General features: G+C 33.1%; 1 protein-coding gene across 1 annotated transcript; it reads right to left on the bottom strand.

The window, feature by feature from the left end:
* Nucleotides 1–803: 803 nt before the first annotated feature.
* Nucleotides 804–16159, bottom strand: LOC105836513 (cadherin-23). The gene is made up of 24 exons (XM_028190088.2): nt 15741–16159; nt 15029–15180; nt 13401–13781; nt 12862–12991; nt 11656–12023; nt 11078–11216; nt 10693–10948; nt 9948–10222; nt 9506–9831; nt 8851–9162; nt 7907–8180; nt 7469–7769; nt 7047–7242; nt 6677–6834; nt 6365–6546; nt 5787–6010; nt 5507–5695; nt 5100–5393; nt 4212–4451; nt 3872–4057; nt 3596–3732; nt 2926–3317; nt 2372–2636; nt 804–2118 (listed from the first exon to the last, which is right to left on the bottom strand). The coding sequence occupies exons 1-24, from the start codon at nt 15940–15942 to the stop codon at nt 2010–2012; spliced, it is 5688 nt and encodes a 1895-aa protein (XP_028045889.2). The 5' UTR covers nt 15943–16159; the 3' UTR covers nt 804–2009.
* Nucleotides 16160–17208: the final 1049 nt, after the last annotated feature.

Genomic DNA, 17208 nt, shown 5'->3' with positions numbered 1-17208 from the left:
AATTATAATGTCCGCATAACATTTTTTCTGCTTTTCTGCATTATTTATAAGATTTAATGTAAATAGTTTCTGCATTATTTATAAGATTTTTTCTAAAAAAGTGGACGTTTTATTCTCGGTTTATAAATATCACAAAAAATCCTTTGAATTTTATAAAATTAAATTTTAAATCTTATTTAAGTTTTAAGAAATGTATGAGATAGTTACGTTAATTTTGGAATTACTAGTAAAATATTACATAAAATAGTTTTATGAGTATAAATTAGTAAAAATAATTTTATATTTGCTACATTTTTTTTGTTAACATGTAATTCAGTTTTAATGGTTTAGTTTTTTGATCTGATAATAGAAGTTAATTACGACCCCCGAAACAAAGGGTTTCTTTACTCAGGTTTGCGTGTTTATTGGAAAAAGAATACTGATAGACATCGAAAAGCTAATGTCTAAAGGCCACAGTCAAATTTTAGCCTTTACGCCTTTTACCATTTTAAGCACCGATGAGAAAACACTATAATACTAAATTCTTGGACTATCTAAAATACTTTATTTACACAGAAAATTTTATAGTATAATTACTATGATAAATTACTATGATAAGTAAGCGTTAACCAAGGAAAAAAATTATGAAAATTTTTGTTATGTTTTTTATTAAATTAATATTTACACAACATTAGGAAAAAATGTTAATTTGACTAACTTTTTCAATTAAATTAAATTTATTTAATTTAAGTATATACATATATTTTAATAAAATATATAAATACTTAAATTAAAGTTTAAGTATTTTAATTAAATACATAAATAGTTAAACTGAAAATTAATTTAGTTGAAAAAATTTAATTAGTTTAAAAAATTTTGCCAAGTTAACGACATTTTTTTTCTCAGTGTTATTATAATATAATTTTCTGAAATGTTTTCTTATGGTCAATAGCTACTATCGTGCATAGTAATTTTTACTATAAAATTTTCTCCATGCATCAAATTGAAATGTCTTATTATTATCACTTTAATTTAATTGTTCTTATACGCTTTAAACGTTTATGGAAAAAAGGGATTTGTAGAACATAATTTTAGATATGTACGTATGCAAAATTTTTTACAATTAAAACGTTTTTGCATTTCCATAGTGTTATTGACGGACAATAACTTTCCACTGGCGGAACGTACGCCACCATAATTGCGGGCGTATATGGAAAGGGCAAAGTACGCCATAACGCCTTAAAGAGGCTTGTACTCGAGTGAGGTCAACCACTGACCGGTCGGTTATATAGCTACTTTGGATTAGCATGAGGTTGCACGCAACCCTGACGTTCAGGAAGACGATAAGAGAATAGGTAACCGTTTCCTCGGCTACCTAACTTTTCAACCCGTGACCTGCTGCTCTGTGCGTTTAATACAACCTCTATCATTGTTCGGACTTTTTCGTTTTCTGGATTTCTTCGTTCAATATGTATGTTAGATATTCTACTATTGTGTCAAATGTTGTAAAAATAATTAACAAATAATTGTGTCTATTAACATTTTATTTTACCTTGTTTGATTTATGCAGAAAAGAAAGAAAATATGTGAAGGCCCAGAATTTCTAAAAAAAAAATTATGTATTTGTCTATAAAAAATACAAAGTGTACAAAAATTTGTTGTACGATAAGTCGTTGTGCAAATAGTTAATGTTCCTAATATTAAGGTATAAATTAAATCGTTCAAAAAGCTCAGCACTCATTGTGATAATAAAATATCTCTTACGTACCACACATCAATTCATTCATAAAAATACATGTTAATTATAAATTAAATATACATTGTTTCTTATACGCTAAAAATTGGTTACAATAAATAATTTACGGAAACCTTATATCTAAAGTTGCAACAGTCGATGACTCATTTCCTGATTGTTTGGTTCAACATAATTATTTACAAAATAATTCTGGACTTTATTGTGCATATCTAAAGAAGTTCAGTGGCATATAAATAGCGCGAATCACGCGTGACTTCAACCACCTATTGACGTGTTATAATTCCGTCGTTTCAATCTTTTTTCCTAGGGGATTGACAGTGTTTTGTCCCGAATAAATTGGTGTATTTCCGTTAAAATTATTTTGAATATCTATACTCTCCACACTGTAATATTAAAAATATATATATAGATCGTAAATTTATACATAATACACTAAGCAAATATAATATTTTAAATCTGAAATATAACATTGATGAGTCGAATTTTTCACAGTACATGAAAAAAAAAATAGAAAAGTCAGGTAATAAAATAATTATTAACATATAATATATGTTTGTTGTGATTGTTTTCGATTTATCAAAATTACATCGGCTTCAATTAGAGTAAGCTGTATACTTAATAGAGAAGGCTTTATACCTGGAAATAGTTGAAACTCTTGGCTCTATGTAATACGGTTTATCCTCAGCTCTTTGGTTTGTATTAGCTTCGTTCATCATCTCCTCGTTGTTAAGCGCATTTTCGTCGAGGGAATCTCTCTCGGACGTATGACTGAACGACTCGTCGTTCTTAAACCACTCGTTTTCGTAAGCGTGCATCCATATAGGATTCGATCCTTCGACGCTGTGCTTGTTCGTATTCGGAACGCGACCGGGACTTCTAATAAATTCCGAGTCCGACGTACCTTGATGATAAAGATATAGCATGAAAATAAATTTAATGTCGTAACATTGCGGAAATAATATTGCGTGAAAAATTATCTCAGAAACATTTCCTTGCTGGTATTTTATTATAAGTCATCTTTTTGACTGGGGTCATAATTCCTTGAAGCTTTTATAATTGTAATCAGAAATCAGTCAATTGAAATTCTAATAAGGCATTAATTTGACAGAGGTCCTAACAAGTGGTCTTAACACCAAGAGTAAGAGAAGTCGAATTAGCTCCTAGAAGAAGCTATTTGCATTTCAAATTACCGAATGGTGATGCGTTCGCCGCTTTCAGTTGCCTCCGAAAAGACGCCCTTTGCGACAAACATAAAGCGACGCACAGAATCAGTAGAGCTCCTAGAAATAGGGTCAACGTGAGAAGCCAAAAAGTTGTTCCAGCTTGTTCGTACTGTATAATCGGTTCAGGCTTCGCCGGCTGTGTATCGAGAACGTTGAACTCTTTGAATAAATTGTCGAGTTTCTCGATGTTCCTGTCGACCAACTCGAGGACCTCGGATACCTCCAGAATTGAATTGTCCCGACGATTCACGAGGTGTAAATATAAATCTGTTTTCGTTCTATCTACGGAACCGTCGTGATTTTCGTGCACTTTGTATTCGTCAACGTTAATTATAGCACTAGTGACGTTACCCAGAACTCTGCGAATGAAAATTTTTGGCATTGACTCAAATATCTTTAAATGTTTCTTTATAAAAATTAGATACGTTCTGAACCATTGTTTAAAAACTTGAAAAATTAAAGTTTAGAGATTAAGAAATTTTATTACATTTCGCATAAAATTTACATGTCTACAATGATGAAATATCTTAATATATCTGCTTTTATTTAATAGCTTTTTATGCAATACTTTCTTTTTATTTTAACAAGTATATAAGATTGCTTGACATTACAATAATACATGCGAAATATATCTTACTCTCGGAAAGTCTCGATTCGACTTCTGACTTCTGGTGGATGTTGACGAAGAACAAAACGAACTCGTTGATCCTCCCGTAATAAATAAATAAAAACTCTTGCAGTATCTTGCAAGCCAAATGTATCGTTAACGAGTACCTATTACATAATGTACAAGAAAAAAAACTTGATTGTAAATTATTTTTTAAAAATTACACGCAAAAGTGTAGTATATTGTTTGTTTGCGCACATAGAAGATATATATCACCAAAGTAATATAAATTATTAACACAAGTACCACAAAATCAAAGTAGCCCTTCATCCCTCGTTGAGGATCAAAATTTAAGCTCACTGTTCCATCATCCTTATTTACTAAAAATGGCTGCAGTTGCATATCTTCGAAACCTTCAGTTAATGTCATGTGAATTTTGCCTATTTGATAATAACTGAGTACAGCGTTGTCACCAGTGTCCGCATCAATTGCCTACAAAATACATTTATATTAAATAAATAAAAAATATTAAATTATATTTGAAATTAATGCTATCAATTAATGTATTAAATGATAAAAGAGATTAAAAGAATTTATTATCAAGAAAGACTAATAGAGTTTTTAAGGCACAATGTAATAAAATTACCCTCAATTGCATAAATTGTGTGCCAAAGTCGGCTTCAGTAGTGACGCCACCCGTGAAAACGTCTTTAATAAATTGTGGTGCGTTGTCATTAATGTCATCGACCCTTACGATAACTTGTAATAAGGTAGCATCGGTTTCGTCGAACATCATTTGATTTTCTGGCACGGTCTTGCAATCTTCTGTTGCTTTAATAAGTAATATATGTTCTTCCTGCTGTTCTCTGTCCAGTAATTTAGCAGTCTAAATAATGAATAATATAAATTTTTCTCAAGTTTTCGAGAGATGAAAAATATAAAACAATATATGCATAAACTTTTATTTGGATGATTGAAAATTTTTGTTACTTATACATTACTATAACAAAGCTATTTTTTCAATAATTATACCTTTATTTTATTTCTTTCTTTCTCTCTACGTATAATTGTGTAATTTAACTTAGTTACAGTTATATTTTTTTGTAATCAATTCAGCAGTTACATTTATAGACCCTTTATATATCTTAAACTTAATTGTTAACATATGTTCTTTGTTTAGAATGAAATAATAAATTGTTTTCAAAATTCTTATCATTAAGACTTTACTCTTTAAAAACAATCCTCAAATCATTAATTTACTTTAATTTTAAAGTTTGAATTTAACGAGTCTTTTAGCTGCAAAGAACTGATCCTGTAATTTTAATAATATATTCAAAGTATATAAACTTAATGTATTATAAATTATTAATTTAATTAATATGCTAAATATATTTTAACTTTAAGTTTTGAAAATAATCGTGTGATTTCTTGAGTACAAAAAAGAGAAAACAAGTTCAAATATAGTTATTATTATTACTATTTCTACAAAGTAACTTTCCCAAGTCTGCATAGTATTATTTAGTAAGCGACTTACACCAAGCTCGTGTTTATAAATATCCAAAACGAACAATCCATCGTCATTTCCGCCAACTATGAAGTAACAGACTTGAGTGGGGGGATCATCCAAATCGTCAACGTCGTCATTGTCGAACGTTTCAGGGAGCAACACCATCTCCGAGCCTGGCGGTTGTTCCTCCGTGAAGTTAACGTTAAAAACGCCGATTGAAAATTGCGGCTCGAAATCGTTGATGTTTCGCACGTAAATAATTAAATCGAGATCCGAACTCAATGGCGTCGGGGTACCCAAATCGTATGCCTCGACGCGTATCTATATCGGAAATACTTCGTCAATTTCATTTACGAACGGAGATCCATGAAGTAATTAAATAATTAGAGGGCGATGAGATTTAATTTAAATCTCACAACTACGTTTTTACACACCTCGTATAATTTTTGAGTCTCCCTATCGAGAGGTAAATTCAAGGATATCACGCCGGTTTTCTCGTCGATACGGAAGGTCTTCCAGTGGCCCGCGAGATCCTGCTTCAAACGATAATGCACATCGCCGTTTAATCCCGTATCGGCGTCTCTCGCCTCGATTCGAATAATCGGACTTCCCATTGTTACGTTCTGAAATCGTTCTCGTTACGTTACGCATCATTAACGCCGTTTCGTGCGCATTAGAAGTACCGCATTATGCAAATTAACCGAAAACACGTACCTCTGGTACGCGGATGGTGGTGTTGTGCTGGGGGCTCACGAACACAGGGGGATTATCGTTGTAATCCGTGACGCAAATTTTCAAAATTCCATTATCCTTACTGGACGGCGTTCCCAGATCGCGTGCTTCGACGCTTAACGTGTAATTCCCGAATTTTCCTCTCAACGGCCGCGCGGCTTTTATCTTTGCCGTCCAATAATCAGTTTGTTCCAGTATGAATAAACCTGTTGACCAAAATTTCATCGATCACACGCAAGTTTAAGCGTGCGGAAAATGCTTCGCTCGTATGTACAATTTAATTTTTCGCTTAAAAATAGCAGCAAAACTATCTTAATTACACATTTACATGTAAATTAGAGTTTTCATGCCGTTTAGTGTTTGGTTTATTTTTACACGAAGAATCGCACGTACAAGTGAGGCATTTTTTACACCCTTGGATTTAGAATATATTTAAAATTGATTATATTCAATATTTATTTATTACTTCGTAAATTTTGAAATATTTAGCATCCATTCATTGTATCGTTAATTCCAAACATTATATTTAAGCGAACAATTTTTACGACTTAATTACGTACCTAACTCATTGCCGGAAGTGATCCTAATTACAACGCGTCCATTCGGCGTTGTCGGATCATCAGCGTCTTTTACTTTTATGACGTAAATCAAGTCCCGTACGTCATGAAATTCAGATATCGAGATGCAATCTTGAGGTACATCCATTTTCGGAGCGTTATCATTTACGTCTATGACTGTTACTCTAAAACAATATTCCTTGTTTTACAATAATGCTGTTTAAGCAATTTATACTGTTTAAAATTAAATTATAAAAATATGTATCGTTAAATTAATCAGTCGAGAAACTGCATTTCGAAATTTTGCAAACATACAGAATTTGCTTAAACGCATTTCGAGACTCCCCCGCCGTATAACCAAATTGATAATTATCCCACGCTTCTATGACTAAAACGTAGCTGTGTCTGATCTCCCAATCTAAAACGTCAGCCACTGTCAATGATCCCGTCTCTGAGTTAATGGCGAAAACCCCCTGTTTTTGAAATAAAAATAAAGTATATTAATAACTTATATGTCTTATATAAATTGATATTTAATCTATTATTATATTTACATGCTCTTGCTTTGAATAAACAATAAAGTAAAATATTGCACTATAAAGTGACAAATAAATATAAAATTATTATAAAAAACTTCTATGTTAATATATTATAAACCGCAAGTTTTATAATTAGCGTTTCCTACCTGAGATGACATTCTATCTAAAAGATAAGTAATTTTTCCATAATCTCCGCTATCAGAATCCGCCGCCTGTATAACAGCGATTTCCGTGCCAATTTTTGAATTCTCCGTAACAGTCACATTATTGATATTCGAAACGAAATACGGATTATTGTCGTTTTCATCCAAAACTTGAACGTATACTTCCGACAAGCTTGAACTACAAAGTTTGACACAGCTTAATCAATTTGACATATGTAATAGAAAATTAATTATTATTTAATTTTGTAGCATTAATAAATAGAAATTTCTGTTATCTTAGAAATTAAATATAATGTAGTGTAAAATATAATATAAAATGAAAAAATGTACATATATAGAAGAATTAATATGTAAAAATTCATCTACATAACATATTAACTTAATTATTATCGCATAACTCTTACCGAGGTGGAATTCCAGAATCCGTGGCTTTGACAGTTAAATTTAGCCACGAATACATTTCTCTGTCGATTTTATTAGCGACCACCATTTCCCCGGTCTCAGGATCCAAATGCACGAGATCGGTGATCTCTTTAGGGCCTTGTAAGGAATACGTGATGCTGCGATTCTTATCCGCATCGTCGGCAACAATATTCGCGATATTGACGCCATTCTTGCTGTTTTCGGTAACAGAACGTCTGTAAAACGGTCTCCGGAATTTAGGATTATTGTCGTTCTCATCCTCGATAATTATGCTCAGCGTGGCTGCAAATATTTTTCTTTTATTATTGCGCGTCAATACTCTTATGGCAGAAAAGTTTTAGAAACATTTCGAAAACTTTTGCGACAGATTTGAAGCAAGGACTTCGCCATCTGCAAACGTAAAAACTTTTAAAACTAACCGGATGCAGTTTGCAAGCCTCTTACTGCAGCCAAGTCTTCAACTACAAGCCCCAGCCTGATGGTTTCTACTCTCTCCCTGTCTAACAGCCTCACTATGCGTAGTAAGCCATCCAGTGCATTTAGTTCCAGCGCTGCTAGATAGTCATACTCTTGCACTTTGATCAAAGTACCCTCCTCATTTCGCGCTTCCGAGGAGTTGGGATCTACGCGATAACGTAGGGTCGGGGCTACATCCGGATCCTGCGCCACTAAACGATGAACATAGGCGCCGACCTAAATTCATTTATTTATTAATAGAATTTAAAAATTAACGATCAGGATTCTAAAGTAACTGTCCCAATTTTTGCCGTTGACTTAATTACTATAATTTTTGTCAATTATACACCGAGAAAAAGATGTTAATTTGACTAAATTTTCCAATTAAATTAAATTTTGTTTATTCAAGTATTTATATATTTCAATCAACTATATAAATACTTGAATTGAAATTTGTGTATTTAAGTTAAATGCATAAATTCTTGAACTGACAAAATTTTAATTTAGTTGGAAAATTTTGTCAAATCAACAATATCTTTATCTTGGTGTAGTATTGGAATAAAAACTGTGAGAGCGTTAAAAATGTTTTATTGTCAAACTGTCACATAAACATAAATAAATGCGTAACAGTAAATAGGCAATATTTAAAAGGCAATATTTAAAACGTTAACTAGTAAGATTAGCAATAATACATTTATATTTATACTTTTATCTCTTTCATTATATTTTAAATAATTAATTAGTATTTAAGTTTGCTGTTTTTATTTTGTGTATATTAAAGTTTTTATTTTTAAATAATAATAAAACAATATTTACTATATATTTAAGAAATTACCAGATAAATATATAAACTGCCATTATGTTAGCTTAAAGAGGCAGTAATTTAAACAGTTGTCGTCACACGTACCTGAGTGTTTTCCTTAATAGTTACAGTCCCGGGATCGATGAAAACGGGCGGCTTATTATTGACATCGAGGATCGTAATGTTCACAAGAACCTCGGCCGTCCGTTGAATTTCCGTACCGCTGTCGATAGCGATAACGTTTAAATTATATCTTGTGGTTTTCGGCGATGTAAGATCCGGATCCAAGTTCGAGCCCGGCGCCACCCGGATCACGCCTGTCTCGGGGCTAATTACGAACTTGTCGCCGGCCCCGCTCTGAATGCGATAAACTAACTTGTTGTTCGGCGACGACAAGTCCTTGTCCCAAGCTTTTACCTGCGAATAATACTTCATTCAACCGTTTGTCCGCGATAACGTCCAATTATCGATCAATCGTTGTCTTATTTCCTCATTTTTTTTATACAATTGAGAAATTAGCACTTACAACTTTGCCGCATCTTGTATATCTATACGTATCTACGTATCTATTCGTAATTATGTTATTTTAACACTAAGAGAAGCGTTGAACCAATTTAACACAAGATATTCAAATAACACAATCATATTGTATTAAACCAACGCTAACATTAGAAATTCAGGACGAAAAAAAAATGAAGATCTACTTTAACACAAATACAAGATGTCTTTTACTATGCAATATTGTACAATAATTACATACTTGTACAACGCTCGTGCCACCTGGCAAATCCTCAGGAATACTTCTCTTATACGAAGCCCTTTCGAAAACTGGTGCATTATCATTAACGTCCCTCAAGTAAATAATCAGAGGGACATCAGCAGTCAGACTCGGTGTGCCCATATCCCTGGCTCTCACTGTCAATCTCAATTGACGTATGATCGTTTCCTTGTGTCCCTGATTGATAGGCAAAGCCTCGTAATCCAGGGGACGACTGGGTGTAACAACGCCACGTTTCGGATCGATGGTAAAATTTCGGGAGAACTCGCTTGACACCAGGGTGTAGACAATCTCGCTGTTTCGCGTCCCTGCACAGACATATATTTAAGCGTCACACATCGCACGACCTTAGTCCCAGGGATTTACGTTTCGTCGATTTTACGTTATCATTCTTTTTGTTTTATTTATTTAAACACTGCCTGACCGTTTAAATCGTTGTCGGACGCCTCGACGATCAGAGGCGATTCGAAGTGGTCTTCGTTCTCCAACAGCACCGCCTCGTATTTATTTTGCAAAAATATAGGCGCGTTGTCGTTAACGTCGTCAATGTTAATTATTAATTGGGCGGAGTTCCGATTTCCTTTTCCAAGATTGTCTCGCGCCTCGACGGTGAGATAATGCCGAGCAACTAATTCCCGATCGAAGCTCGGCCCGGAATGTTTGACTATTATCACGCCGGTAACAGGATCCATCGCCAATCTATGACAAAAGTAAAACTCACTGCAATATGCCTTTATTTTCTTCTTCTTCTTCTTCTTCTTATAGCTTCTTATCAATATTAGTCTTTTGGTACGAAAAGAATAAATTTGCTGGAATATTAAAAAATTTAGCTAAATATAGATACAAATCTAAAAACTAATTTTGTTGAACTATCGAAGTAATAATGAAAGACATCATCATTCAAGCATGATATTCAATGATGCTATAAACGCCATTGACATTTTAACAACAAGCTTGAACGTGCTACACAATTATTTTAATAATTTAATAAAATTATTTTCAAATCTATATCTACGTAAGTTAAATTTTTACTCAAAAGCCTTCTCGACACTATTCAATTCCTCTTTATTGATTTGTTAACGCAGAAGTTGTATATTACGTCGAAATTATGACCCAATCTCAAGTATAAAATGATTGAAAAAAATTACTTTAATAATTTGTTATCTTACGCATGTGCAATGCTACCGCCTAAAGTTGTATATCGTATTCCGTGCGTTCCAAAGTTACCGCTGTCTCCGTCTAAGGCCTGCACCCGGGCCACGGTCGTCCCCTCGGCACAATTCTCTGGTATCGACACCTCGTAGATACCTTTCGTAAACTCGGGATAATTGTCATTCTGATCCTTTATAAAGACCGTGACCGGTACCGCGCTATACTTCGGCGAAACCGGCGTGATTTCTTTCGCGACGAGAGTGAAGTTCACCACTGCAAAAAATGAAATCCGTGAGTTTTCGTCGCGCAGTGCAAAATAAACACATAATGTTTTAATATTAACTTCAATTTTAATAATTTAATTTAATTATAACGAAGAAAACGAATGTCACATAGTTTTACCAGATCTTTTCTCAAAATCGAGTTTACTGGAATCCTTAACGCGTATTAAGAATGGCGCCTCATTAATCCCGCGAAACGGTGTTACATCGAATATCCCACCGTCGCCTTCGATTAATATTCGAAATGTGCCATTGGTACCCTGAAAAAAATTATTGCGTTTACAAAAAGCATTAAATTTAAAAGATTTCTTATATATACAAGTATCAAATAAATAAGTGTTTTTTTTTTTTTATTTGGATTATAATGCCAAATCAATATCTAGCAATAGTATTACATTGTGATAAATTCTTTTCCAACAAGAATTAAACCAAACAAATTCAAAGGTTTTTTTAAAATAAATTCTTTAAATATTAATCAAAGCCTTAATTTTATTCTTATATCTATTTTATTACATGTTTGAAAAGTTTTTCTTTGTTTAAAGAAGATTCAACTTTTTGGACTTGTTTGACTTTATTATAAGAAATCCTTTAATTATTTTGCAAGAAAACTATTTTAAAGAGTTGATTTTTTTTTTAATTAAATGTGGAATATTAAGATTCTGTTTAAGAAATTCCAATTCCTCAGCTTTTCCAACTTACCAAGTCATGATCAAAAACTTCTGGTACAGCGTCGCCAATGAAATTGACTGGTGTATTTTCCGGCGCGTTCTCATTTATTTCGGCATGGTACAGCATGCTTCGAAATGTCGGCGTTTCGTCATTTACGTCGGTAAGAATAATGGTCACCTCGGTACTGACAGATGGCGGCGGATTAATCTTTGATAGCTCCTTCACCGTAATTTCGAGAATAAAAGTGCCTTCGCTATTCTCCTCGGCCTCCCTGTCCAATTGCGCTCTCGTGAATACGAGACCGGAAGTCGCATCAATATCGAACAAATATCTCGGTCCCTTCGTGATGCTATAAGTCACTTTGTTGTTTATCCCCTTATCACCATCCACAGCACGAACTGCAATGAGATTTATTAGGACAACTAAATCTTATATGTACAGAATTTCTTATTGTCACTGAAAATAGTGAAGACAATAATCTTTAAAAGCAACTTAAAGAGTAAAATTTGAATGAAAATTTAAATCGAATTTTTATTAATAAGAATTTGATTATAAGTAAATTAATTCTAATCCTATCTTTTAATAAAAATTTGATTTTAATTTTTATTAAAGGACAGGATTAGAATTAATTTACTTATAACCGAATTCTCATTAGACTTTCAAAAGGCTAGTGAGCAAAATCATAATCCTTATTTTAGGCTTTAGGCAAGTCCACGAAACAAAACCAAAACGAACGCAGTTACGAACGCTCTCATTCAATGCTTCAGCTAACCGGTAATGTCTGAGAATGCTGTATGATTATCCTAGTTTTAGAAAATAATAATGAAAAAAGCGGATTATAACTTTTTACGATCATACTTCTTTCTTCCGTCTTCATAATAGAGAGCAAAACACACATCACAATTATGTGATTATTAGAGCGAGATCGCTTAGATTTGTAATTGTTTCAGCTTTTAAAGGCAAAAATTTATACGCGCGTGCACACGCACGTTGTTACGCGCGTCTGCAAAGTGTCGAAGGGTGTCGAAAGATAAAATTCTAAATTAATTGGCTAAAAACTGCCTATTACAGCATCTTAATTAATTTCTCGTCTTAATTAAACGGCATCATTCATTAAACATAAATTTATATATGTATTTATTCTGCTATATCGCGTTAAGTTATACTTATATTATAAAATTAGATTCCGCAAATTAAAAATAGTTTCAACGTCGTCTTATGTGTTGTGATGCTGACCTTGTAAAACAGGTGTACCAATCCTAACATTTTCGCTGATCCTCGCGACAGGCGTCATGGATATGAATTCCGGCGGTTGGTCCTCCACATCCTGTACTTTGATTAAAATCGCGGTCGTCCCCGTATTTACCTGATGAGAGGGGGAATGATTAAGTATTTATCAAGAATAATTAAGTGTAAGTAAACGACCGCACAGGAAGTTGCCTCAAAGAAATGGCTGTAATAAATAACTGTAACGACGCTTATGTAGATGATTATCTTCTGGCATTGTTCACCCTTCACTGCGCTTGGCAGGGAAAAGTCATTGAACTATTTAGCGATCCATAGGTCGTGCGGGTTTTTATCTACGTGATGGCCGCGCGTATCGCGTTTTATGAAATAATATCCTTATTTTTTACATTTTAAAATAATGATAATATTGAATTATTCTTACAAAATTAAAGTAAAAGTCTCATCCGTATCTCCTTTACGGGACTTGAAGGAAATCGATAATTGAAAAAAAAACGAGGAATAATAACGCTCACGTAAATAAAAACTACCTTTTCATTTATTGCACGATCCACAGCCAGGATCCGCAGTTGATAGAGATACTTCCGCTCGTAATCCAAGGAGCCCACTAAGCGTATGACGCCCTTGCCATTGACGGTCGATATGCTGAAAACGTTGTTATCGCCATCCAATTCCTGGAGGTAGTACACCACTTGACCATGCGCACCCAAATCGGCGTCCGTGGCCTCCACCGCTGTTAAAATACCCGGGCGGGAATCCTCCCGAAGTGTTAACGAGGTAGGATGCGGACGGAAAATCGGAACGTTGTCATTAATGTCCTCGACCAGAAGCAGCAGACTTTGCGTGATGAAATTTCCCTCCCCCAATCTTCCATCGGTCAATGTTAACACGAGTGCATATTCGTCTCTCGTCTGATAAAAATATTATGCACGTTTAAAAATTGTATTAAAATTAAATTAAGTTAAATTAGAGTCTTTAATTATATTAAGTTAAAATATCATAATTATTAAAAGTTATATGTTATTATTATAAACTAATTACAATATAAATTATTAAATAAATTTAATTTGTGTGATAAATTAAATGTTTATAAAATAATTAAAAAATATAGGTTTTTATATTAAAAAAATGTTATTTTTCTTTGCGTAAATACATGTTTAACTTAGGAAAAAAATTAATAAGTTAAATTTCGTGTTTTAAAAATAATTAGATAAAAAATTAATATATTTACAATTAACCAAATTAAAAGTTATTAATTTTTTAATTTTATTATTTAACTTTAAACTTTTTATTGATATTTGACCTTAATAATTTTATATAATTAATTTTTGTACTGTGTAATATAAAAAACATTTAAGGAATTAAAATATATATATATATATATGTATATATGTACATACAATATATATTAAAATATTAAAATATACGGAATATATTATAAAATTTCATAAAATAATTTTATAAAATGATATTATAAAATTTTAAATATAGTTTTATTTACTAACGTAAACTGTTAATAAAATGGAATTAATACTAAAGTTATCAAATTGCTCGAAAATGAAAGTATAAAATAGATATAAAATATAATTTAAACTAAATTTGTTCAATGTCAGCTGTTAAAAATTGTAACATCGCGCGCGATGATTATTACAATTTTAACGCCAGCACCATAGACGATAGAAAGTTAATTTCGAACGCGTTATTTACGCGTGCACCGATGACGGCTACAAATGACAGCTTTGCGAAGTAGATCCTCGTAAAGATGATCGGTAAATTACATTTGTCTTCGCTGCTGATACTTAAATTTCTCTTTAATGGTTTGTTAGACTATAATATTGAAGTATAAGTAGTGATTCGAAGAAAAGATAAATCGCTCGTGCAAAACAGAAATAATCGTGTCGAACGACATAAGAATTATTATGGTATTTCTTCCAGCATTATCTTTATTTCTCTAGTTGTATGGCTTAATGGCTGTCACTTGACAAAGTTTATGATTGTTATTAAGAAAAGCAACGTTAAAATTTAGTTTTCACTTTGCGATCTTCAATATAATAATTTAAAGAAATATCATTTTTCGCTATATATATATCTTTTTTTCTCCAAAAATTAAACAATTTTAGTAAATTAAAAATGATTTAGGATACAGATTTTTGATTACCTCTCTGTCCAGCAACTTATTTAAATAAATATTTGCTTCATTGAGACCAAAGTTTTCCACTCGAATCACGTCACTACCAGGCTGATCACGAATGCCAAAAGTCAATATGTCATCATCTGGGTCGATGCCTCTAAGCTTGTAAATTAGACTACCTGTAAATAATTTTTTTATAGACTTTGCAGTTTTTACTTGTGCATAACATAAAAATGTGACCAATGTGACTATATTAAAAAAAAATGATTAATAAAATTTAGTGTTTGTTATTGTTTTAAGGCAACAGGGATTATTCGAAAGTGAATTTCGTAACTTTCTTAATTTATATCTAAATAGAAAGATTCGTATGAGAAAAGAAAATTGAGAGTGAAAGAAGAGTTATGAAAAGTAATATTAATTTTCGCAAATTTATCCGCGTATTAGGAACAAAGCGGCAACGGTTTATACAACGGTGCTTGAAAATCGGTGCATTAAACTAGCAATAAGTTTTGTGATCCGTAACCGGCGCAAATATGCATGAAGACGCGCCCGTGTTCTTTCACTATGGCTTAATCGATCATGAATTTCTATTCGATTGTTTGCTTAATAAAAGTTGCAGCCATACTAATACCTGCTTATTATATGAAAATTTACTGTTAGACAAATATGATGTCCGTTCTTTAAAAATAGTATGCGTATATATATTTTTTTAAAGAACGCAAACGTTTATTATCCTTACCAATTGGTGTCTCAGGCCCCTCCTTCAGTCTGAGGACAATTTCCGTTTGTCCATCTATGAGAAATCTGGGAGGATTATTTCTGGCGGAGCAGTACGTCAACAAATAACCGAATATAAAGTATAATAATTCTATTTTGAACCGGCTTCTTTTACATGATCGCAATAGCCAGGAGGCCGATCTCATTTGCTTATCCGACGTCATCTTGATCGTATGATGCTTGTAACCGACATGTTCCTCCTCGCGGAATCGTTTACGTCTTAGTGTTCTGAAATCAATGTATAAATGTACAATTTATTAATAAAAATGCTGTAAATAAATAATAATTGCCATTAAAAATAAATATATACATCAAGAACAATGAAATTAAACTTATTAAATTGATGAAAAAAATAAATAAATGTACGTAACCTGAACAATTTATGAGATTAAGAAGTATGTTATCATAGATGCACGTTGGATTGGTACACATTTCTAAGAGATCGTACTGCCTATTCCTAGCATTTCTTATTGCATATCTTCCGCGTGGATTTTACAATCTTCGACATACATTTTGTTTGTACACACGTACGCAATCTATTTACTTGCTGCATTTAGTTTGATAACTGGTAAACCGGTATTCACGCTGAGTGGTTGCTTTCTCCTCGGTAAAGCGTCGTCTTGATGCAATGTCAAGAGTATCTCGGCGCGAATGATCACGGAGATTAAACCGGAGTGAAAGCTCCGGAAGAAACGACGTTTTCTCACGGCTCTTAAATTGTGCCGTATACGGGATAATTAAAAGAAGAGATCTTTCCAACAAAATCCGCGATACTCACGTTACGCAAGATATATTTAACATCTTGGTCCTTATAAGATCTTACGCGGCTTACGAAGCGATGATATAATATCGCAATCTTAAGAGAGAAAGTGTTACAATTCGAAACGAGCCAATTTCGAGTTAACTCGTCAGCGCAAAACGGATTTTTCGGAAAAAAGTTGTGCAATAAATTTAAACTATATTTCTGAAACCCCTATAAAGTCTCGCAAATCTTTACACAAAATGTATCATTTTTTAAAATTGGAAAGTCATATAGAGAAAGTAACAATCCCAATCCCAAATCTACCGATAAGGGAGAATTAATTTTAAATTACTTAACAAATTTAAATTAAAAATATCTGATAGAATTGAAGGCACAGTTTAACAAGGCTTGACACGCGGAAGAAACGTTCGCGCTGACCCGTGTTCGCGTAAGAATTCTTCTTTAAGTTAGTTTGACACTCAAGGAACACCGAGCGAGCACACGCCGAACGGTGCTCCTCTTGCCAACGGAGTGTATCGGCCACGCTCTTGACTTTTAAGACTCTGCTAAATAACAGGCTAGTGCGAAGCTTCTCGATGTGCGGATATACCCCGTGTATTCAAATGTGCACGATGTACGCGCGCTATCTGATCACCAGCGAATAAAGACTGCGGCCTCCACGCAGGAA

Source organism: Monomorium pharaonis, chromosome 8 (assembly GCF_013373865.1).
Source record: "Monomorium pharaonis isolate MP-MQ-018 chromosome 8, ASM1337386v2, whole genome shotgun sequence".
Lineage (NCBI taxonomy): Eukaryota > Metazoa > Arthropoda > Insecta > Hymenoptera > Formicidae > Monomorium > Monomorium pharaonis.
This window is presented reverse-complemented; position numbering and strand designations above follow the sequence as displayed.